The 24,456-nt window shown below is 41.1% G+C and overlaps 2 protein-coding genes across 2 annotated transcripts in view; one reads left to right on the top strand and one right to left on the bottom strand.

The window, feature by feature from the left end:
• Window positions 1-6,478, top strand: part of NPC1 (NPC intracellular cholesterol transporter 1) — a 29,116-nt gene extending 22,638 nt beyond the window's left edge. Inside the window, exons 21-25 of the mRNA XM_075494483.1 lie at window positions 356-556; window positions 1,428-1,659; window positions 4,107-4,220; window positions 5,022-5,184; window positions 5,848-6,478. Coding sequence (XP_075350598.1) covers window positions 356-556; window positions 1,428-1,659; window positions 4,107-4,220; window positions 5,022-5,184; window positions 5,848-5,930 — 793 coding nt within the window. The 3' untranslated portion in view covers window positions 5,931-6,478. The remainder of the gene's footprint in view (window positions 1-355; window positions 557-1,427; window positions 1,660-4,106; window positions 4,221-5,021; window positions 5,185-5,847) is intronic.
• Window positions 6,396-23,556, bottom strand: RMC1 (regulator of MON1-CCZ1). Its single transcript, XM_075494485.1, has 20 exons — window positions 22,652-23,556; window positions 20,280-20,356; window positions 18,727-18,811; window positions 18,288-18,344; window positions 17,108-17,194; window positions 15,756-15,896; window positions 13,985-14,088; window positions 13,420-13,509; window positions 13,205-13,310; window positions 11,711-11,822; window positions 10,586-10,630; window positions 10,109-10,162; window positions 9,671-9,799; window positions 9,209-9,315; window positions 8,377-8,496; window positions 8,116-8,193; window positions 7,851-7,955; window positions 7,697-7,765; window positions 7,328-7,553; window positions 6,396-6,571 (listed from the first exon to the last, which is right to left on the bottom strand). Exons 1-20 carry the CDS (start codon window positions 22,832-22,834, stop codon window positions 6,492-6,494), a joined length of 2,055 nt encoding a protein of 684 aa, XP_075350600.1. The 5' UTR covers window positions 22,835-23,556; the 3' UTR covers window positions 6,396-6,491.
• Window positions 23,557-24,456: the final 900 nt, after the last annotated feature.

Below are 24,456 nucleotides of genomic sequence, written 5' to 3'. Positions count from 1 at the left end.
TGCTCTGGACGTGTGACTTTTTTTATGTCTGCAAGGTTGGATATCTAATGGCCTTCTAAAAGGCATACAAACATTGACATCTCACCTGTTCTATAGTATTTTCTGAAATAAAACTGGGAAAGCAAATGAATGCATCGTCAACTAAATGGAACAGCAGCTTTCCCCTGTACAAAGAGAAACAACTTCTGTAGTCAGTCTGTTCTAGTATATCCTGTGCAATCTTGAAATGTATTGTGCTCTGAAGCTTTTATCAGTTTTGGAAAGTGTTAGAAACAAGATTATAAGTTATGAAAGCTAATAAATGTGAATGGTGCTCAGTGACATAGACATCTAAAATGTTACTATGTTTACATAGAGGACATGCTGCATATAGCTCTGCTGTCAACTTTATAAACAACAACTCTGATGTTGGAGCTACTTATTTTATGACTTACCATACTGTACTGAAAACATCATCTGATTTTATCGATGCTATGAAGAAAGCTCGGGTTATAGCAGATAACATAACTGAAACCATGGGCATCAAAGAGAAGAACTACCGGGTGTTTCCTTACAGGTATGCTTAGATCTTTCTTGCCTTGGTGACAAATATTCAGCTTGAACTGGGAAAAGGTACTGGTTAATAACATCTTAGACTTGAGTCTTGAGTTTTGTCTAACAGGAGGTAATATAGAGACTCTGGAATGTCTAGTAAAACCACAAAAATACAACTTGCATCCACAGTACTAACTTCTCTTTACTGTGGTTGATAACTAACTTAAATCAAGAAACTTGTCCTTCACCACAAAGGCAGCTCTGGCTTCAGCTTGGGCACTTCCTAGCTTTCATAGTAGGGTTTAATAGTTCTAACAAGCGGATGTGTTGACCTGGGTCGTGGCAAGCTGTAATGTGAATGTATTGACTTCAACCTTAAGTTATTTAAACTTAAAGCAAAGGCAGCAGTGATGTCAAGTACTGCTTGTCTAATGCTTGCATGATTAACATACTAAAGACTCTGTATAAGAGTACCACGATGAAATTGAATTGGAATTGATATCTGTACAGCTGAAATATTAATCTCTTTGCTTCAAAGAATCCTATCCATCCTTATGGTCTCACTGCATAATGAATCAGTTCAGACCCTCTACAGTAGTTCCTGCAGATACCACAATCAGTCTGAGGAACTACCTTCTGGCAACTACTGTAGCTGCTTATATTGAAGTGTGGGCATTACCCTGACTTCCAAATACCACCTGTATTTGAAGTGTTAGTGAAGAGCTGTCATATAACAGCCAGTGTTCTGTAGGAGTCATTCCACTGATGCTAGGAAGCCAGTTCCTGTTTGGTGACTTCTAGAAGGAGGAAACCACTTTATTCTTAGCACAGAAGCTGATCTATTGGCACATTACAAGGAAGATGGCTAACTACAACTTCTGTTCTTTCCACAGTGTGTTTTATGTCTTCTATGAACAATACCTGACAATTGTGCATGATGCTATCTTTAACCTCTGCATCTCCTTGGGATCAATATTTTTGGTGACAACTGTGCTGCTTGGTTTTGAAGTATGGGCTGCTGTTATAGTTTCAGTAACTATTGCTATGATAATCATCAACATGTTTGGAGTGATGTGGCTCTGGGGCATCAGCTTGAATGCAGTTTCATTAGTAAATCTTGTCATGGTAAGTTAACAAGACATCCCTCTGCTTCTGTTTCCAAGTCTTGAACAGTTCTATGTGTCTTCTGTATATATTCATGATGCTGAGTAGTATTTTCTACTAAACTTTGACAGGCAGTTGAACAGCAGTGGAACTATCTTAATACATCTAGATGGTGTGTAGAAAACTGATTTTATTCTGACAACTAGTCCTAGTACTGATAAGATACAGCAATTGAACTGTAAGCTATATTGCATCTGGTGGTGCTTTCTTCTGTTCTGCAGCAACAGTTGGGTTGCTACTATATAGGCTAGGTGCTGTTGCATATCAGCAGAGGTTGTTCATGCCTAAGGTAAGGATATGTAGGTTAGTGTTAAGGCTTCTGCTGTATTTATGTTCTACAGAGTAGATCTGTGACGTGCTAGCACCAGTGTTTTTCCTGCATAAATGGATCATAGAATCATTTAGGTTGGAAAGGACCTTTAAGATCGAGTCCAACTGTTAACCTAGCACTGCCAAGCCCACCACTACACCATGTCCCTAAGCACCACATCTACACGTCTTTTAAATACTGCCAGGGATGGTGACTCAACCACTTTGCTGGACAGCCTGTTCCAACACTTGACAACCCTTTCCATGATGAAGTTTTTCCTAATATCCAATCTAAACCTCCCCTGGTGCAACTTGAGGCCATTTCTTCTCGTCCTATCATTTGTTACTTGGGAGAAGAGACCAACCCCCACCTCTCTACAACCTCCTGTCAGGTAGTTGTAGAGAGCAATAAGGTCTCCCCTCAGCCTCCTTTTCTGCAGGCTAAACAACCCCAGTTCCCTCAGCCGCTCCTCATAAGACTTGTGCTCCAGACCCTTCACCAGCTTCGTTGCCCTTCTTTGGGCACACTCCAGCACCTCAATGTCTCTCTTGTAGTGAGGGGCCCAAAACTGAACACCGCATTCGAGGTGCGGCCTCACCAGTGCAGAGTACAGGGGGACAATCACTTCCCTAGTCCTGCTGGCCACACTGTTTCTGATACAAGCCAGGATGCTATTGGCCGCCTTGGCCACCTGGGCACACTGCTGGCTCATATTCAGGCGGCTGTTGACCAACACCCCCAGGTCCTTCTCTGCTGGGCAGCTTTCCAGCCACTCTTCCCCAAGCCTGTAGCATTGCATGGGATTGTTGTGGCCCAAGTGCAGGACCTTACACTTGGCCTTGTTGAACCTCATGCAATTGGCCTCAGCCCGTGGATCTAGCCTGTCCAGATCCCTCCATAGAGCCAGACCAACAACTCCCGCCCACCCAACTTGGTGTCATCTGCAAACTTACTAAGGGTGCACTCGATCCCTTCGTCCAGATCATTGATAAAGATATTAAACAGAACTGGCCCCAACACCGAGCCCTGGGGAACACCACTTGTGACCAGCTGCCAACTGTATTTAGCTCCATTCACCACCACTCTTTGGGCCCAGCCATCCAGCCAGTTTTTTACCCAGAGAAGCGTACACCTGTCCAAGCCATGAGCAGCCAGTTTCTCCAGGAGAATGCTGTGGGAAACCGTGTCAAAGGCTTTACTAAAGTCTAGGTAGACAACGTCCACAGCCTTTCCCTCATCCATTAGGTGGGTCACCTTGTCATAGAAGGAGATCAGGTTAGTCAAGCAGGACCTGCCTTTCATAAACCCATGATGAATGGGCCTGATCACCTGGTTGTCCTGTACGTGCTGTGTGATGGCACTCGGAGGATCTGCTCCATAACCTTCCCCGGCACTGAGGTCAGACTGACAGGCCTGTAGTTCCCCAGATCCTCCTTCCAGCCTCTCTTGTAGATGGGCAGGAAGTGCCTTGGTGAAACACTCCAGAACTTAGTAACTAATAGCTGAGTGCTGGAGCTCCAGCACTCCAGAAATTTATTGCAGATCTGAGAAAGTTATGAAAGCCCCATGTTACAACTAGGCATATGTTCATGCAAGTCTACCTGCTAGGTAAGTCTAAGATTTGCCAGCTGGTCAACCAATAAACAGCTTGTTTTTTTAAGATTAAACAGCTGAGTTTAACACTTCAGAATTTTTATGGTATCAAATCAGCATGTACACTCAGTGTTGCTCTAAAGCAATGTTATTGCAGCTAATACCTGTAAACTGATTTGTGGTGTTCACTGTATGCACTGTATTGAAACTAGCTTTCTTCAACATTAAGAAACTTTTGTCCTCCAAAACAATCTCATGTTCTGATTCCTGTTTAATCAGATTAATTGTCCATTAGTAATGACTGGTGGTAAAATGCCATACAGTACCTGTAACAGCCTCTAGTAACTGAGTAATGCTGAGCTTGTAACTTCCAACAACGTTTTAACCCTGTGAACTGAACACAGCTGCTAGAACCTCTAGGCTGCTTAAAGTTCTGAGTAGAGACCTTACCATCAAAGCATTCATCTAAATGATATTTTCATGTATGTTTCTTTTCACTCTTTAGAGTTGTGGTATTGCTGTGGAATTCTGTAGTCACGTGACAAGAGCGTTCACTGTTAGTACTAAGGGCAGTAGAGTAGAGCGTGCAGAAGAAGCTCTGTCTCACATGGGCAGTTCAGTAAGTATCTACTGTATGGGGAGGGGGGGAAACGAGTAGCTAAGCTATAACTTTACAGACTATGCCAATATCCTTAAGTCATAAGGATGGCCTTGCCTTTTCTTTTTGGAATACTTGATTAAAGCTCTTTAGAGGTCAACCTAGGCTTCTTCTAGTAATATGGGTGACCAAGACTAAAAATTTAGTCTGTTACTACTACCTAGTAGTAGAGAACAGAGCTAAAAGCCTTAGTTGAACTAGTAGTTTGGATTAACCTTGAATTGTCCCATTAACATTTAAGTGCTTCTCTCTTCCAAATACTCAGAGGTGACTAGGAAAGGTTGTTCTGAATATGGGATGCAATTGAAGCTTTGGGAATGCAAGCAGGGCTCAGTATTCAAGCAGTACTGTCATGTTACTTAAACTAAGATAAGCAACCTGGATGGGTTTGGAATAGACTGTTCTGGTGATACACGTACTGGACCCAGGTAAGGAACTTCACTGAAATGTGAGCTACTTCAGTAATGGCTTTCGTCTGTATCTGCCTGAAGTAAAGTTAAACTAAAACTAGGTGGCTGTACAGATTAGAGTAGACTTTTAATCGTACTGAGCCTGGCCTGTGGTGTCGGTTCTAGTGGGACCAAGAAGTTGAACTCTTCTCCTGAGCAGGTCTCAGATTTTGTTCTAAGGACTAACAGGTAAGGAGGTATACTGCATATAGGAGCTTCAAATTACACAGGAATTTTAGCAAATGTTAAATACTTAAAGCAATGGATTACATAAAGCTCTACTTACCACTTAAACACCTTTTTTTATTGACAGGTTTTCAGTGGTATCACACTGACCAAATTTGGAGGAATTGTAGTACTGGCTTTTTCCAAATCTCAAATCTTCAAGATATTCTACTTCAGGATGTATCTAGCTATGGTTCTGCTGGGAGCAACACATGGACTAGTATTTCTTCCGGTTCTGCTTAGTTATATAGGTGAGATGTGACAGTCTGCTCTAAAACACACTTCAAACAAAAATAGCTAGCTACCTGTGGACACTTTCTCTCTTAAATAGGAAGGATTGCAAGGATAAAAAGCAGTCCTTGACTGTGCCTCTCTGTCACTCAAGTAGCTGGTGTGATGGAACGCAAAGGTTACTGGTGGCAGTGCGAGCTCACCATTACAGGCGTGCTGAACTGAAGCAGGCACAGCCGGCCCCGTGTGGTTGCACTGTGCTGTTCTTCATGGAGTTGGCTGCCTAGGCCCATGTGGCCCAACAGGCAGCAGCATGATTAATGTCTCTAAACCTGGGGACAGGATGGTGGGTGGAAGCAACAAACCTGCATTTGCAGAAGCAATCTTGCTTTGCAGTAAGGATGGTCCAAACACTGTCCTCTTGAATTTGGAAATTCATGCCTGTGGTGTAGTTCTTAAAAGCAGACTTTAACTGAGCCTTACTTAAGGGGGTTAAGACTGATGGGGATTTGCCTACTGCCCTTGCTGCTGCTGACAGCTATTAACAACTGAGCAGAAGCATGTTTCTGAAGTCTCATCAATGTTAAGCTGGACCTAGACAACTAAGATCATGCGTGCTTCTTGATGACTGACTGATCTGCTGTAATGTTAAGACTGGAATAACTCTATTTTCTCTTGCTCAGGCCCATCAGTAAATAAAGCTAAAACTCGTGCTGCACAAGAGAGGACCAGAGGTACGGAACGGGAGAGACTCCTCTACTTCTAGTTTTTAACAGTGTTCAGTGGACTGCATGAACTGTGGCTTAGGCCCAACTCTTCTCAAGAACTGAAGTGCAGCAATGTTCTATGACTATCACACTGTAACCACCACTGACTTGACTCCTGCACCGATTCAACTAGAAGACATCAGCTGCAGCTTTGGACATAGCTTTTAAACTCAGGAAATGCTACGTGTGGCTCATGTAACAGTATTACTAAAACTAGATGTGTTAACAAGATTACTAAAACACTTCTGGTTTCAAGAGGCTGCATCTTTTTCTTCTAGAAACCTAAACCAGCTGTATTGCGAGTTGAATAGCTTTTTTGTCAATGAAACTGAGGTGATGTGTATGAGAATGGACTGCTAAACCACTGACACTAATTTTAAATGCAGGCCAATGCAATCTTTGTCTCTATTTTTAGGGGGAAGCCATCACAAGTTGTAATATTTTTAGTACTATTTGCCAAAATGTCTTGTATATACTTTATTATAAAATAGCAATTTTGTAGTTCAAAAATCTACTTAAATGCAATAAATTAAGTTTATACATTTCACTGGAAGAGTCTTTCAGAATGTTGTGGGCTTCATGAGAGCTTGTTCTCCAAAAACTTGTTTGAAGAAGGTGACATGTTCTTCACAGTGCTCACCTAAGGGGGTCAAAATAAAAGTTAATTTTAACTTTAAAACTCAGAAACTGAGAAGCAAGATTGTGTAGTTTCACTTACCTCAATTTATAAGTACTAATTCTTATCTTTAATGCCTTTGAGTAACGGAGTTTAACAATTTTAAAGCAGTGGAATAGTGAGGTATCTCCAGTCCTGTGACAGGTATTCTTGTGGTGAAGCAGATGTCTGATCTAGTTCCTGTATCTAACCAGCAGATTCACATCTATGAGTTCTTTACTGTCAAGATGTAAGATCTTGGAGTGGGATTCTGTGCCTATAGCCTCTCTGGTGATTAAGAACATGTTGCCAGTGCAAGCAGTTTAGCTTTGGCTTTTAAAGTGAGAGGAACTGTAGTATAAAACAGGCCTTGAATTTTTGTAATCTGGGGGAACAGACAACTGAACTCAAAGGTTTCTTGACCCAGTTCCTGGCTTCAGGAGAAAGCACTAATTGGAGTGAATGGCTTTGCTAAACTAAGCAGTGCAAGCAGCTGCAAGCCAAACAGGTTACTTAATCTGCAAGTTCCTGTTTGGCTCAGTCTCTTTAGTCCTGGGTGCAGTACACAAAGGGGTAAGACAAGTTAACTTTGGAACTATGCTTAAAGGTAAGTCTAAAATACAGGCTAGAATGTGCCAAGAGTTTTATCTTAACAATACAGATTCTGCTGGAGTGGAAGTGAAACAAGTCTTAGGTCTGTTTGCAGAACTGAGTATCTTGGTCTAACTGCTTATTGCTTACCTGGTGTGAAACTAGGGTTTCCCCGTAACCGCTGATTTCTTTGTTCAAAGAATCTGAATATAGTATAGAAGAGCATGTCGTCATCTGCTTGTTTTGCTGCGTCAAGGAACTTGCGGGCTGAAATGCTGTCGTGTCCTCCAATACCCCTGATGAATCTCAAGGCAGCCAAAACTTGGTGTTTGGACAACAGAACTTCCACTATTTCATCATTTGCTGTGGAAAGTCTCTGTGAAGTCAATCACAGCTGTAAGACTATGCTTCTAACAAATGACCGAGATGCTAGCTAGTCACTTCAAGCTTGGTCAGGTAAGCTGTTTGACAAGTCTAACCCCCATGTGAGATGGAGTTACTATAGTCTGAAATGCTTACTTTTAACATGTCCAGAGAGAGCTGATGTGCAGGAGGGTAAATGCTTTCCAGGGACAGTAACAGACAAGCCTAGGGCAAAAGTAGAAATAACCTTAAAATTCTGAAGACTTCCCACCTCCATCACTAGCTTATTGAAGCACCTTGTCTTACATACCAAAGGCTTTGAGTCACTGAGCACATGGTACTGCAGAAACTGATGGAGCATGTAGAACAAGTTGTGTTGAACAAGGGTTTTGATGACCAGCTCATACAAGTAGTGCTGTGAATGCAGGAAGAAGACTATCAAAGGTGCGTCTTAATACTAGTTTTTACAGTCTAGGAGGTAGTGTTGTATAGGACTTAAACACGACTGAGACTGGTCTGAAACTCCATGTAATTTCATGGAGTGAGGTGATATACTTGGCATGTAAGTACTCTACCTGAACTGCAATCTGGAACTGGTTAAGAGAGCGAATGTATTCCATCAAGACTGCTATAGTGAACTTATGAGGTGCTTCCTGGACAAGAAAAAAGTGTTAGGTGGAACTTGTGTAGCTTCCTCTGTTAATGACAACCCTGTAAGAACGGGCATCAAAATACCCTAATCCTAACAAGAAAGCCTTCTGCAGGCTATTTCAAGCAGTCAACTTAAGCTTGCTGCTCTGAGACTGCTGCCAAACTAGCACTCAAAATTAACTTACCTTCTTCTCTGTGAATACAGATAAAACATGTGTGTACATGTCAGACTGGTCAATAACTGCTTGAGTGCGGACTGGCCGTTTCAGGAGTGGATTACTTCTGCTCAGGCCTGCTTCTACCACCTACAAGAAGAAAGCCTTTTTAAAAGAAAACTGTAGTCTTGTAGTACAGTTGTAGTCAGTCTCATCTGTACAGAGACTGTTTTCCACTGAGAACATAACAAAACATGTTTTGTTACTGAGCAAATTCACATCTGTGGTCATGTTATACTGGATGCATTCTCTTCTGTGTGGGCTTAGTATTAAATTTAAAACTGCTTTTAAAAGAAGTTATATAAATGTAGCTGCTGTTATATGCTTCAAAACCAGGAGATGAATCAAACTTACTGTGTTCCTCAGCTTTAGAAGGATTTTTAGCATGTGGCTGTACTATGCGAGTTAGTGCTTGAACTTGGTATTTTAACAGAAGTAATTGAGATGCATCAGAGCTGCATATGTTGTGCAGTGGTATATCAGTGGCTTGGAAACTGTTTTGATAGTTATGGATTCCAAGTTGCTTTTTTAGCCTCTACCCTCTTTCTGCTTTCAAGCACTGGGGTATGTTACTTGTCATGCTGGAGATGAGCTATGCAGCACCTGCCACCACAGAGTGCTAAGGGGGGTGCACAGTACACCTTGCACAGTAGACCTTCTACTATGAGCCTGAGGTAGTCAGGACCTGGGGGTAGGCCTGGATTTCCTAAGTAGAAAAGAGCATGCCTTCATCATGATGCAACCTGAAATGCAAATAGCATCATCCTATCTTTGTAAGCTGCTGTAGCTAAACATGGTTTACCATAGTATAGCTTTGCTCAGCTTCCAAGTACTTCTTATATTCATGATTCAGTTTGTCAAAAACAGTTGCAATCACAGACAGTGATCCCCTTTCTGGCTCACTGAGCACTGAAAAGATAAAAAGAAAAAAGAACTATGAGGAGAAATAACCAGGGGCTTTAATGTTGCCTTTTTCAAAATGTGATCTCTACTCTAAACTTGATTCTAAACTTAAAAAGAAGCCTTCAGTCATGTCAGATATAGTTAAACTAAGGGGGGGGGGGGGGGGGGGGAGCTGAATTCTTTCATGCTGTTAAAAAATTCCCTTAGAATGGTGACTGAGGGTAGTCTAGGCAAATAACATCTTACAGGACCAAGCTAGCTTCAGAGGTGATCTCAAATCTAAGAACAGCTCAGCTAACTTGTGTATTTATGAATAAGCAGTATTGTACTTTCAAGAGACAGACAAAGCACATGAACTTACTTTGAGAGCATACAGATAGGATAACCATTTTGCATTCTTTCCTTTGGAGAAGGAAATCCATTAGTTTTCCTTTATCTAGCAAGAGGTTAACTACAGGTTCAAGTTTCACTTGAAGACTCCAGAGGTAACCTTGATTTGAAGGAGTAAAACAAGAAGTGAATTGCCTTATATAGTATAGCCTAGACATCCAACTTTTCCACCTTTAAATGAGAACACATCTAGATTATGATTTGCCTTCCTAAGTTTGTTTTAAAGCAGCATTACCCCTGAAAAGTTGTAGTAAAGATATGGTCATCCTCAGTTATCACTACCATGAGTAGTCATCTTACTAGGTACATCTGTTTAGTCACTTTGTTTTAAGCTGCTTTGTGCACTGAAGTTATAAGCTAGCCCCTCTTTGACACTGAGTATAGTAGAGTCAAACAGCTCACCACTTACCTTCACTTGCACTGATGATAATATCAGGTTGAAAGACAATCCAAGAAGAAGAATCTAAATGTTAAAGTTCTAACATCCATATTAACATTGATTCTAAACTGTTACTACTGACTTCACATTACTGTACTGAAGCAGATCCCATTAACATACTTTCATTTACTGTTACCTTTTCTTGTAAGGTCTTGAACCGTATTCTTGGAATTGTATCTTAATTTCATGGTGTACCTATTCAGTAATTTCATACATGCATCTCAAATGACCAAGAAATGTGGTACTGTATTATACTAGATTTCCATATTTACAACTCTCTGAAAGCATTACTGTCTCTTATGAAGCATACTATTTTGTCTTGAAGTAAATAATCAGCTAAAGCTGCACTTAATGGGTCAAGGTAACAAATGCTAGCTTCATCTGTGCTTGGTACATAGAACAAGGCTTTATAAAGACTCTTGCACTTGTGGGGTATTTAAAGGATACAGAGTTTACATGGAACAGGAGACTGACTTGTCACAGACGCTGGACCTGCAGAAAAATTAACATCAGGTGAAGAACAGCAGTACTCTGGCAGCTCTCCTACACTAACAAAATACAAACTACAAGCTTACACTGAAAAGGCAAGTATGCATTGTAACATGCCTAGCAGTCCTATAGCATGCAGGCAAAAAAGATATACCCATTTGTGTAGCCAGATCATCTACAAAGAAAATCTGACACTGTGAGAAGGTAAACAAGTTCTTCAAAATATGACTGTTTTGTTTTTCAGCCAAGTGAAATCATGCATGCAGAAGTATTCCATCTCTGGTACTATAATTCTAAGTACATACACTCCGTTTGCTGTATTTATGCATAATCACTTTAGTTTCTTAAAAAGCAAGACTGGCTTGTACTTTCTGATCCTAACCTTTGTTTAATACAAACCTCCACCTGGACATTTATCAGTCATACTTGCTCTTTGACTTCAACGTTCAGATGTTAAAGAGCTTTTAAGGTGCAATTGTTCCTGTAGAAGCATCTTTCTCTTCTATAAAGAGAACCACACTACTTTGCCATATGCTAGTGGAATTATGCTCAGGCTATTTCTAGCTACTTCCAGCTTGAGGGTAATTATCTGCTATACTTCTAGGACAGCAGAACAGAAAAATAATCCAAGAAGAAGAATCTAAGCATTGAAGTCCTAACATTGATCTTAGCATTGCTTCTAAACTTGACTCTAAACTTGGATTGTCTTTCTGCCTCTTTATGTGACTTAGGAAGTTAAATAGTCATGACTTAAGCCAGAAAAGCATGAAGTGCTTTTGAGTACACACACAAGCTCTTACAGCTGTGGCAAAAAAAAAAAAAACCAAAAAACTTTGAAGTGTAAAAGCAAAGTGCTATGGGAAATATGCAACAGCAACTCTTCTGTAGTAGGCACAAGTTTGGAACACAAATTTATGCTCAATTCCTTCTTACCTTTGTTCTTCCTCTCACCCTCTCCTAAATATGTATAATAGAAATGTTAGTAGCCAGCATCCTAAAAACTGACGCACTCTGGTATGCCAGCTGTTACATTTAGATAATCTTGATAGCAGTGTTAGGATATTTATTATATAGTAGCTCTACCTGCTACAGGTATTTGATAGGGTTGTATTGATCGAGGTGGAAGTACAAATTGGTGGATGGTTGTAGACCCATCAAATTCTCCTTTTAGCTTGATGTCAAATATAACTGAAGTCTGCAATTGAGAAGAAAAGAGGAAATTAGTATTCACAAATGTGAATTGCCACCCATTTACGTGTATTCAGGCTGCTTTTCACATTTTCATCTTGTGTTCTCCATTAGAATCATAGAATGGTGTGGGTTGGAAGGGATGTGCTGTGGGCAGGGACCTCTTTCACTGCATCAGGCTGCTCAAAGCCCTGTCCAACCTGACTTTGAACACATCCAATGATGGGGCAATCCACAACTTCCCTGGGCAACCTGTTCCAGGGTCTCACCACCCTCACTGTAAATAGTTTCTTTCTTATATCCAATCTAAATCTACTCTCCTTCAGTTTAAAACCATTGCCCCTTCAACTGTCACTGCAGGCCCTGGTAAAAAGTATCTCTCAGTCTTATATACCTCCTTATAAGAGATTCATGTCAAATTCAAAGCTTAGTTATGAATGCTAGAAACTGTGAGGAAAATTCTCCATCTTCCTATGATATCCTCATACTTCTACCATTCAGTCTTGTTGAACTCAAGTCACTAATGCTTCTACACAGTATGGACCACGTTCTTAGCCTTGCACAGTGGAAATTAGCTTCACTTTCAGTGCTAATGAAACATGACTTCAATTATTGGTATCTACCCTATTCAGTCTGATTTTGTCTTCTGTGTTTATGTAGTCATGTTTATAGCTTGACCAAAATGCTGGAGAATAAGTGCTCTGGGTTAAATGCTAATGTATAGAATTAACACAAATTAGAACTGAAACATCAACTAATCATCCTAATGAGAAAACATGCCCCAGTTCTTGAAGCTGCCCAAGGGAAGATATACAAGAAGCCAAAGCCTCTCCACAAGTTAAGAGCAAAGTACCACTTTAGCTTTACCCCTCACCAAGCCTTGCTACTGAGACTATAGACAAACAAGTTTTACCTATGCTACCATATGCATAAGATCATTTGTGTTCATAGAAGTTTTTGCAGATCCGGGCCTTCAAACTAAAGAAGCCTAAGTTTGTGTCATAGAAACATATTAGTCAAATGCGTGCAATATGAGAAGTTCCCAGGATTAATGATTTAGTATCCAATTTAACTCTACCTCTTCATACAATGCCTTAAAAGCCTACACAGTGCAGCAGCAGAGTGTCATAGGAAACTAACAAGATGACCAAAAAAAAAAGTGTATGAAAAAACAGGCATCAGCAACAGCCCTGATTAAATGTTAGCCCAACAAGATAAAAGGATAACTCTGAATCTCTTATAACCTTATGGTTTTGTTCTTCAAATACTCTGGCTTTTGGCAAAGCTAAGCACATGCAAAAATATTTTCTAGAGCTAACAGGCATCATTATTAAAATCTGCCCATAACTTTCAAAAGTTAAAGCACAACATCATATAAATAAATCACACCTCAGTATCCTGATGATGTACTACCACCAAGTTATCCACAACATTCAGTGCAAACTTTCCAGTTCTGTTCAGCTTTAAAATATGTGTCTTCTTACAGGAGCCCTCTCTATGGAAAGAGATGAGAAGAACCAGTCAGTAAGCCTGTTTAAACTAGAAAAGCAGATGTCTCTTTCATGCATGTGAATTGCCACTGATGTTCTTCATTCTGCTCTTACCTTGGTAAGTGATAGAGGACTACTTCTGCTCCTGTACTATTGGAAGTCCTGGAGTGATGCCTCAAATAGAGAACATAAAGCTGCCCATATCTAATGGGACAACAGGATTAAAGCATTATTTTCAAATAAGAGCTCTACCAGTCTGTTAGAGCCATACATTTTATCCTAAAAGAACAGATGTGAGATTATCTAAGTCAAGTGATCAATTAATTAGAAGTGAAAGACTAAAACAGCACTGGATAAATCACAATGCATGGCCTATACTCATGCAAGTTAGGCATCTAAGAACAACTCTACCAACACATCAGTTCAAAAATGAAGCATTCTCAAAATTTCTGTACTAATCGAGAACAATTTCATGTAAGACTTCTCAGTTAGCTTCCCCTCCCCACCTTGCCCCAACAGAGTTGTTTAGATGCTTTGTTCAAGGCAGTAACTGAAGCACTTTTAAGCTTCAGTAGTGCTGCTAAAACAAGAAACAAGTGCAAAAATGTTAATGTTCTTTTCTCAGCATCCCCAAACTATAATACTTTTCCAAGAAAGGCTTGATTAGTTAGATACATACATTGTAGCCATAGCAATATCTCTTTCAGAAAGGCTGAGCTTGGAGGACTTGGGTGCTGCAGGTAACTCGATTTCAAATTTTGATAGTTTTGACATTGTTCCACTCTGTTAAACAGCAAAAAACCCCAAAGAAATCCATTGTTAAGACTTGAAACAGAAAGGTCTCAAGTAACCTTTCATCAAACGCTGTATCAATAGCACCCCCATGAGGTGAAGAATGGTGATAGCCGAAAAGAAAAAAAGGGTTTGACACTTTTTTTTTTCCTACTGTGATCCTAAACATGTACTTCCGGTATTATAATTTTAGCAGCTTTATCATCTTGATTTTATAACATCAGCTTCAGCTAGCAAAATATTTCCATTTTAATTAAGTCAAGACAAATTCGTATGCAGATCCCATTTACAGTTGGCCTGGAGATCTCAAACAGCAGTTCTCTTAACTTTCTTCCTCTCTTCCAGCAAAATATATGCTCCAACTCTTAAATAACTGCTTACTGGGAAGGGGAAAATATCAGTACCTCCTACCAGTCACAGTCTCCTTTTGTTCCTGCTAACTTCAGAATCTGCCTTATACTCAGAGCATATTCCTGCTCCTGCCCAAGGTTTCCTCTCTCCTCTTCCTCTTTTCCTATAGAATTTATATTTAAGCAAGTTTTCAGAGTTTCCAAAGCTTCTACTGAAATTCCCTTCCCGTCCTCATTAACTCCTTCTTGAGTGTGAAGCGTGAACACTACAGAAATAGATCCTTTGCTAGAGCTCTATTTTCAAAGATTATTTTAGTACAGTACCTTTCTCAGGAAATCTTTAAAGATCACCTTCTGAACACAAAATAAAAATTATCTAGCTTCAAGCTACAACTTGACACAAAATGTTAAGGAGGGGGAAGCATGACCTAAGTCCTTAAAAAGAAAGCTGTGAGAGGCTAGCAAGTTCCACCTAGCCACCTAAGAGAACATCATTTCAGGATCCAGTACAGAGTCTACACAAGATCAAACCAGGAAACCCATTTGAATAAGCTTCTTTTTAATCTCTTCCCTTAGACTACCAGAGAAATCCTCCTAATCCTCTGAGAGAAGTAAGATGAACTCTGTAGTTCTCTTCCTCATTCTTTAAATCATCTTACTGCATGATTAACTTCAAACAGATTCTAGTTTTTACTACACACTTTTTCCAAGCCAAAAAGAAAAACATTTTCCCAGTAAGTGTTGGCGACAGGGAAGAAGACTTAGAGAAATAAATACTGTGAACAAAGCCCTCTCATGCTTGGGACAATAGTTGTTTCTTAAGTGCTACCTTTTTGCTTTCTTTTTCAAATGAATCCACTCACATTTGGAAGGTTGTAGTTATAATCACAAGTGAAAAGCCCTTAATTTTCTTTATTACTGCACTACGGAGTGCAAATGCCCATAGTAAAAGTAAATAATATATACTTATTTAAGTGAAAAAAAGATCTCTTGAAAGATATTTAAGTTGTCAAATGTTGGGTCACTAATTTTTTTTTTTTTCCTTTCTCAAGGTCAACTGTCCAACATTAACTGGACACACCTCTTTCCAACGAGGACATAAGAAAGAGCGAATTACTTAATTTCAAGCCATCACCTAGGAACTGCCTTATAGATTTTTGCCTTGTTCTTTGCTTATTGTCATATACAGATGTGAACACATGCACCTCTTGGAAGAAATCCAGGAAAAGCAATAGAATATTTGAGTGAAGAAGCAGCCTAAAAAAATGGAAGCACACAAAATTAAAAGTTTGGAACATATCTCTTTACCTTGAAATAGAATGGCTGCAGGACATTGCCAAGGACAGTGGTCGACAGAAGAATAACAGAGCTCTCTGGACAATACATGTACCAGTTGACATTAATACTCTGATTCTTCAGAAGTTTTAAACTTCGTTTCTCTGGTAATACCTGGAAACACAGGATATTAGCATTATATTACCATCAGGATTCCAACAGCATAAATGGTACTACACAGTAGCTAGGAATGTTAAGTGAGAAACAGTTAAGTGTAAGGGCATTTACAGTGCTAGAATTAAAAATCAGACACCTGACAATTACAGCTTAGGCCCCAATTTCCTGTAGCTAAGGAACACACATCAAATTCTCCTCAAATTCTAATGAGCTGAAAGGTGCTGTCTCTTCCCCATCAGCCAGGTCTGGGTAAAAGTTCTGTCCATAATGGAGAAAACACCTAGCTTGATACAACTAGTGAAGTTTTATTAAAAAGTTATTACAATATCTTTGCTGCCTTCACTCCCCAGCTTCCTTAGTCTTTTATTTTAAGAACTAAGTATATAAATTAATTTGTTTCATTTTAAGGGCTTAAATAACTTCTCTCAAAAACACACTTATTTTATTTAGTCCTTTTACTTCCAGGGTTGACATTCATAATCCTTTTAGGTGCCAAATACATTGTTCTCCCTCAATCAGGAGGAAATAATGCTGCTTTTTCAGTTACTTTCTTTAGTACTAGCTGTTAGTAACAGTAATTATGTGAAACACCCTGTCTTACCTCCAGGACTGGAACTATTGGGAAATGCACAACTTCGGAGGAAGTTTATAATATCCCTCATCATGAATGTCCAAAAGGGCTATTTATTCATTAGATTTCTCCAAAAACATATACAAAGGAAATTACACGTAACACAGAGGAACTCAGACAATGAGATCAACATAGGAGGAAGCTCCCAATTTGCAGAAGGGTATCCCTGTCTCAGTCAATTATTTGTTCTTCGCTGCATTTTAAGCATGCACACATCCTCCCCAATGCTGATTTGTTTTGCATGAAGTGATATTTCACATTAGATTTAGATACTCATTTCCATACAAGCCAAGAGCATCTATTAATCTGGAGTTCTCAAGGCTTAATTCAGTACTCCTTTATAGAGGGTCTTTGTTAGCTGTGCTAAATAACCTGTTAGTGTTAAGTTCCCTCTGCCCCAAAAAGTATTCCTCTCAAAGAAAAATAATCGTAGTCTGCAAACAAAACAGCAGAATTTCTTTTTTTAGTTGTGCGTTCTCAATCAGAGAGCTAGAAGAAAGGAATTAAAAGATACAGACACAAATTTACGTTTTCAAATCTCTAAATATGTCTGTCCTCCAGGAGTTACTTGTATTACCTGATAGAATTCAATTCCTTGATCTGTGATGAAGACAATTTCTGTAGAACTTGTCCAGCAGAATCCTAGAATATTGGCATTCTTTGTCTTTTAACAAACAAGCAAATAAACACTCTTTTACTTGGAAAAATTAACTATTCAGATAAGCTAATATTACTAAATGAAGAACGGAAGACCCAAGGCAATTTAGTTATCCAATCACTGGAGTTAGTTAGTACTTTTGGCCAACAAGACACCCAGCATGCATCAGCTACTTTTGTAAAGACTTCCAAAACTATGTATGAACACAACTGCTGTATGACCTGAATTTTTGGCAGCATGTAAGATTTACAAGTTTATTACACAGTCAAATTTTCTTTTCACCCTAAATAACCAAGTTCTTCTGGTCCAAACCATACTACCAATTCAACCAACTCCTGACATGAAACACGTGTTCCTTCTGTTGACAGAAATTAAGAACTAAGTGGAAATATTTGCCATGACTTTACTCAGAACACTACCATAAATGCTTTGCTAGAATGGTTTACTCAAACACATAATCCTAAACAATGAAGCAGAGAGTGCTTCAGCTTTAAAGTCTACAGGAATAAAGGGATCTGTGCAAAGCAGATGTTTAAAAATTTACTTTAGCATTCTATTGCCCCAAAATGTAAATTATCTTAGTTAAAAGTTGGAAAGTCCCAAACAATCACAATAGTACTTGTTTCTTGTAAAATAATCATCAAAAAACTAGAAGGGTTGTTTAAAAATACCAAACATAGTATGCAAACTAGTAATAGCTTACTATCACTGATCAGTGAAATTAGGGTAAAACATCCACATTAACATATCTGGCATTAGTATAATTACTGTCCACTGTTTCCATATCATCAGCACTTTGTCTCTTCTCCTTCCCAAACCTTGACGTTTGTTGCCTCCACAGCATTTCTGGTCCTTTCTAGGAAAGAATTAAAGTGACTGGACCAGGAAGTTTTTTTATGGTATTGTTAATACCTGTTCATTTACCTCAATTCAGATAGACAGTAGTGCCTACGTATCTCGTTTACTTCATGTTAGTGTTTTGGAAGGTATCACAATTAGTTCTTTCACACTATCTATCACAATAGAGTAGAGGCCACTAGCGTAACTAAGATTAGAGTTTCACCCAAGCATATAAGCTTTGGACATTTACTTAACTTACCTTACATTCCTGTGTATATTCTAGCTGAGGGCTATCTGGAATAAAATTCAAAAAATCCTGCAAAAACACCCATGAAGTGTGTTAGCAATTATGAAGCACAGACAAGACACATACGTAGATACAAGAGAACAGATATTAGTTTATCAAATTATTTTGCATGAGATATATAGAAGAAAAACTTGACTTACTATATTCCAGTTCATCCCTGCCAGGGAATTCTTTATAGGAGTTGGCTCCCCCCACACTTTTTCTTAAATGATGATACTAGTAAGACAACAATGTTGCCTATTCAGCCTCTCAGGATGATAGAAGAATTTTCACTACAGCTGTTGTTAGCCACCAGACCTCGTCAACTTTTGTCTCAGAGGCTTCTACTATGGTACTGTAAGTAGAAGATTTCCAGCTCCAATTCCCTATCTGCAGGATGTAGGTTTCTTACCACACTCTTCAAAGTTCTCTGCACAGCCAGTATCTTGTTCCCCAAGGAAAACTTGATGCACTTCACTTCTCCTTTGTCTTCCATCCTATACAAAAAGAAAAAGAAGTTATGGAAATATTGTTTAAAATAGCTTCTTGCGGAGCTCTGTAATACACCCTCAAAAAGGCAATGAGAGAGGAAAAAAAAATGTGTAATGCAAATGCTTTTGAATACAACTTATGAGTGTTGCCAGACAAGTACAGGATTCAAAATTCAGACTGGAAGATAATGGCAGTTCACTCTTCAGAAGTCCTGAACACATCCATGTAACAAGCCATGTTACAGAAACATGGCTAAGATTGCACAAATTAGCACCTGAAGTTACTGTAAATGCTCAACTCTGCTGGTCTATGATGTGGAACTGGAAGACTGTGGAACTATTCAAACCTGCGTTTCTCAGTTCCGTCCCAGTGAGTCTGGAGTTCTGTGATACTCACCAACATCCTGCAATCAGCTCCTTTACTTCCAGAACTACTGCTAAGTGACCCAAGCCTACTTGCTTCCCCATTAGGACACATCCTCTAGAAGAATTTCTGACACTAAAGGGAGAGGGAGGCTGCTTTCACATCATGTGAAAAAATAAAAAAATGTCTTCTTACCAAACAAGCATCAGTACCATTGGCATGAATAAGGTATTTCTACTTCCAGTATACGTTATTAAGCCCAGACAAAGAGAGAGCTAAATAGTCAAGCAGGAAAACTGTGGAACCTCCTGAAGTTCACTGAGTATTTTCAGCTCCCTCAGCATTTGTGACAAGGGTAGTCAAATTAAAAAGTCAAATAAAAATACCAACTTTCAGGACAGGCCCTATGTAATACCTGACAGATTGCAGTAAAGACACCTCAACTACAAATTGTTTCATCCATGTCTGGACTGAAGCAACCTTCGAGCAAAAGAATACTTCCTCACATATGGACAGCAGAGTACAAAGAGCCATTGCTCTTAACAGAGGCATATATAAAATAGTTTTCTAAAGACAAAGTAGTTTCATTGAAAGTACTGTTGTCAGATTCTGCAAAAAGCATTTCAACAAAAAAACAGAGATATAAAAGACGACAACTTAAACAAGAAACAGAATGTAAGAAACCTACATGTAGGAAACACTGTGCTTAAATCACAGGCGTGAAATTAAGAAATTATGGTTCTCTACACATTTAAGTTTACTTCATTTTGTTTAACTTGCTAAACTGCATCCTTGGATAAGTCACTGCTGTTGTAGGAATCACAAGTTTGAATCTCCACACTCTCTCACATATATAGCATGTTTTAATAAAACATTGCTGTTTAAAAAAAAGCCACAGCCTACTAACTTTTTTTTCCCCAGAAGACTATAAATTCATGAGGGCAAAGCATAACATCTTAACTGCAAGATTATGCCTAAGAACAAAATCAAAATATGATAACAACTACTTATAAGTTTTATGCCTGAATTACAATAAGTCAGGACTAAGTACCACATACTTTTAAGATTGCAGAATTCTATCCCAAGACAACAACGATGAAGGTGCCTTACCTGAAGGAAATGGGATTTCTATCCTCCAAACCTTTAACAACAACTCCTGTAGCTCCACCAGATCGAACAGCAAAAACCTATAAAAAAGTTTTGAACATATTTGTAGCTTATTCAAAATCATAACCTTAACATGCTTTCTTTTCTATAAGCCATACCTTTAATTTTTTTACTAGATGCAATTTTTGTTCTTACACAGATCTGCCAGTTCACACTGAGATTCAGTAAATAATCAATTCCTTCCTCTGGAGCTCCAAGTTTACTTAGAGTTGACAGGTTTCCAATGGTACTGTAACAGTCTTGTAGGCATATTCTGAACTACTGGGCAAGTTAAAATGGTAAAAGTCTGTATAAGCTTTTCTCTCTCTCTTTTTTTTTTTAAATATTCATATTTTCCTAAGTCAAGTACTATTAAAAGTATCTGAGACACCAGGGCATTGTTTAAAACAAAAAGGAAATCAGCTTGGGGATTGTGAAGAGATGCAACTCAATGACCCAGAAGCTTGATCTTCTCAGAACATGTTATTAGATAGGAATAGTTTAATAGTAATCTGCAGTTTTGCATGTACCTAAGAAGTTTCAGCTGACTTACACTAACAACTTAAAGAATTCATTTTAGCACAACTGCACATATATATGTATAAAAACTATGCATGGCTTGTTGAGCTGGAATAAGATAACATTAAAAAAAAAGTCATGCTGTTACAAACTTTAACTGGCTTAGAAAAAGAAAGTCAGGCAGATGCCTTATTTGTACCTGTTGTATGTGTAGAAGCACTAGACACACAGATCAGGTCTCAGAATAACAGCTATGTTGTTTTGTAATGTTAGCCATGCTACTGGTGCAGTATGCTCATGCAGGAATACAGGTGTCAAGGCTAAACTGCAAGCAAGTCCACAGCGTTACAAGAATGATAAATACTTAAACTACTTTTGCGACTGATGTAGATAGAAAATGAAGGAAACACTCTCTTTATCTTTGCGAGATGACAAGATAGCAAGGACAGATCTCCCAGAAGGCCGTTCACGTGGGAAACTGTCATTGAAATGCTGGTTACAAATGATTTAGAGACACATCGGAAATTGAACAATTTTAGAGTAGCAAGAAAACATGGAGAATTAAATGTACAGTTGCAAATAAGTTTCTTTCAAGTGAGCTCTTAAAAAACAGTTTCTGTGTAGTTATGTCATATTCACACTGTGATATAGTGTCTCCTGACAGGCATGTTTAAGTAATCTTATTTCAACTGGCCCTCAAAATGTAAGTAAAGGATTATGGTTTATAAAGAGAAAGGACATCAATAATTCTGAACAGAGCGCAACAGCAAGAAACACATCCCAGAAATACTCCCCCCTCTCCAAATATGCCACTGATCATGTCCACGCCACACATGGGAAACCATGCCATTTATATGGGGAAGAAAGCTTGAACATTTCAATTCTGTGAATGCTGAGGTCACAGAATGGTGACAGGAATTAGACAGCAGAATGTATCCACATCTATATAAAACTCATGACAGGCTGTGGATCTTTTAGCTATACTGAGTTGAATACTCAGAAGCCCATAAGCATATTAAGGAGAAACATGCTTAAAAGAACTAAAGCCAAGAAATGAAAAGCAAAGCATCCACTCAGGTCCGAGCCACAAGCTACAAGTATTAATTTTTATTAATATACTGAACTTTAGGAATTGAAAAGGGAAAAAATGGAGCTAACAGTGAAGTGTCAAAAGTTTGCCAGTAATGTTGGGACATTTGGAATAGAAAGAAAAAGTGCTGACTCTGAAGAATTCCAGAAAGACCTTACGGCAGTGAGAGTACAGGCAGGTGAAATTCAACCTAATAAATCTATGTTGATGCATTTGAGAAAAAAAAAATTCTACCGCCTCTAGCAGGATGACAGGTTCCGAGCCAGCCACCCAGCAGCTAGACCTCGCACCGTGGCACTTCCACAGAAGGGGAACAACCAGCCTCATGCTCAGCAGCCGAGAAAAGGGGAGGAAATCAAACCCAGGCAGGAGAGCCTCCAGACCCCTCTTCTCGGAGAGGCAACCGAGCAGCAGCGGGAAAGGCTGAGGCCGCAGGCCCGATGCCGCGACCCCAGGCTGCAGAGCCATGCGAGGCACGGAGGGGGCGGCCAGGATCCGCCGGCCGCTCCCTCTCCCCAGACGCCCACCAGGGCAGGCTGGGGGCTCGGCACTGGCACAAGGCAGCGGTCCTCCCTCACACAGCCCCGGGGAAGGGGATGGGCCGAAGCCCGGAGGCGACCATCCGTCGGTCGACAAACACCGCCCGGCAGCCCGTCAGGACGGGGAAGCGCGGCCTCCCGCCGCCCCCGCGGGGAGGGCCCGCCGCCGCCGCCGCCGCCGCGCCCACCTGCTTGTTGGCCTCGTCGAAGAAGACGCAGTTGACGGGGTTGGCCTTCTCGAAGTGCACGGGCCGCGCGCACAGCGCCAGGTAGCAGCCGCCCTCCCCGGCTCTCGCTCTCCCATCTTCTCCTCCTCCCTCTCCTCCTCCTCCCGGCGCCTCTTCCTCCCCCGGCGGCGGCTCGCGGCTCATGGCGGCGGCTCGCGGCGCAAGTCACCCGGCGCAAACGGTCCCCAACGAACCCACCCCACCTCCCGGCCGGCCGCTTCCTGTTTACACTCCCCTCACACGTGACGCGGGACCGGCCTGCCTTAAAGGCGCAGGGCGCCGAGGCAGCGGCAGGAGCGGAGCGCGCGGCTGACGGCCGCCGCCGGCCCGGCAGGGGAGGAAGCGGCGACTCCGGGCTGAAGGGGCCCCGCCCCGCAGGCGGTAGGCGTGCGGAGGGCGGGGCTGCGCCGCCTACCCTACCGCTCTCTTCACAGCCCCGGTTCGCCTCCGCCAGCAGCGTGGCGCGGCGTTGCCGGCCGGGCCCTCCGCCCTTCGCCGCCGCTTACCGCCCACGGGCAGGGCGGGCCTTCGTGGGAAGAGGTCCTTCAGCGCGGGGCCCTCCGTGACCCCAAGCATCTCGCCGCCTGCGCCGTGGGGCCTTCCCTGAGGCGGCCCCGGGCCCGCCGCCCCTTCCCTCGCCCCGTGTTCCAGGCTGTGGACAAAACGCTACGGAAAAAGGCCGCGGGACCGCGGCATCGGGCTCCTCGCGGGCGGGTGTGGCGACCTAGGTCTTGTCCGGAGAGACACCGAAGCGCACATCGGAGGAGGCCGGAACGGCAGAGGCTGGGCCTGCGCAGCCAGCCCGAGCCCGCCCTGCTGCCGGCCCCTGCCGGGAGAGCGGCCGCCGCGCCCGCCGGGACAACCGGCCCTTCCGGAGAGCGGCCGAGCTTTAGGCGCGGGCTGTGGTGCTGCCGGCGTGGGAGCGCCGGCGTTTCCATACCGCTGTGCACTGCCCTGTCACGCCGGAATCCCTTCCTATACCTTAGATGGGCCTCATAGATAGCTAGCCGGTGGCTTTGCTAGCCTCCTGGAAGGAAAATACTTAGACCTGAGACGTGTCACACGGGAGATAAATACGTTTGGCCCAAGCTTCTATAGTGCTTTCTCGAAAAAAAAACCCAAACTTTGGGGGGGGGGGGGGAACCAACTGGTTCAGAGCTCTGCCTTCATTTGTGCACACTTACTGCATCATCATTGAAAGGCAGTCGCTATTGACACTGCTTTTGGGCATGAACCTGCTTTTTAGTGGTAAAATACATCAGAAAGGGAAATTATACTCTGAAAATAGGCCTTATTTCAGGAACAAGATTAATAAAGCATTTTTGAAGTTAAAGTCTGGGTTGTTTCTCAGCATTTATGCTTATTTGTATTTTAGTGGGGATAATAAACTAGCAATGGGGTTTTTTGGTTGATGCATTGCATAATGCTGTAGTTCCCTAGTTCCAAAACCTACAGTATAATTTAGAAATCGTGTGAGAACATAATCAATTACATATTTGCTTATTGGTTTAGAAAGGGAAATAAAGGAAATAAAAAACAGAGGGGGGAGTAATACTGAGATCATACCAATTTAGAAGTTTTCAGACTAGATCAGAGTGGCACAACTTAGTACAGGAGAAACAGAAATTTAGGTACCAGATGCTAACACAGTCTCACACAAACAACTGCTTGCTGACTTGTAACTGCAAAAATTTCACATGAGACGAGAGAAACTAAAGTCACAACTAGGAATGACAAACAGCTATTTGTTCTGCAGAACCCTCCTG

This window comes from Mycteria americana, chromosome 2 (assembly GCF_035582795.1).
Source record: "Mycteria americana isolate JAX WOST 10 ecotype Jacksonville Zoo and Gardens chromosome 2, USCA_MyAme_1.0, whole genome shotgun sequence".
Lineage (NCBI taxonomy): Eukaryota > Metazoa > Chordata > Aves > Ciconiiformes > Ciconiidae > Mycteria > Mycteria americana.
This window is presented reverse-complemented; position numbering and strand designations above follow the sequence as displayed.

Bases quoted from the DNA above. Each gene is read 5' to 3' on its own strand.
- RMC1 (XM_075494485.1), bottom strand. From the start codon at position 22,834: ATGAGCCGCGAGCCGCCGCCGGGGGAGGAAGAGGCGCCGGGAGGAGGA. The intron at 18,345-18,726 runs GTAAGAAACCTA...GTGTTTTTGCAG, and splicing joins AGAGAACTTTGAAGAGTGTG to GATTTTTTGAATTTTATTCC. The intron at 8,497-9,208 runs GTAAACCATGTT...TTCTTCTTGTAG, and splicing joins CTGAGCAAAGCTATACTATG to GTGGTAGAAGCAGGCCTGAG.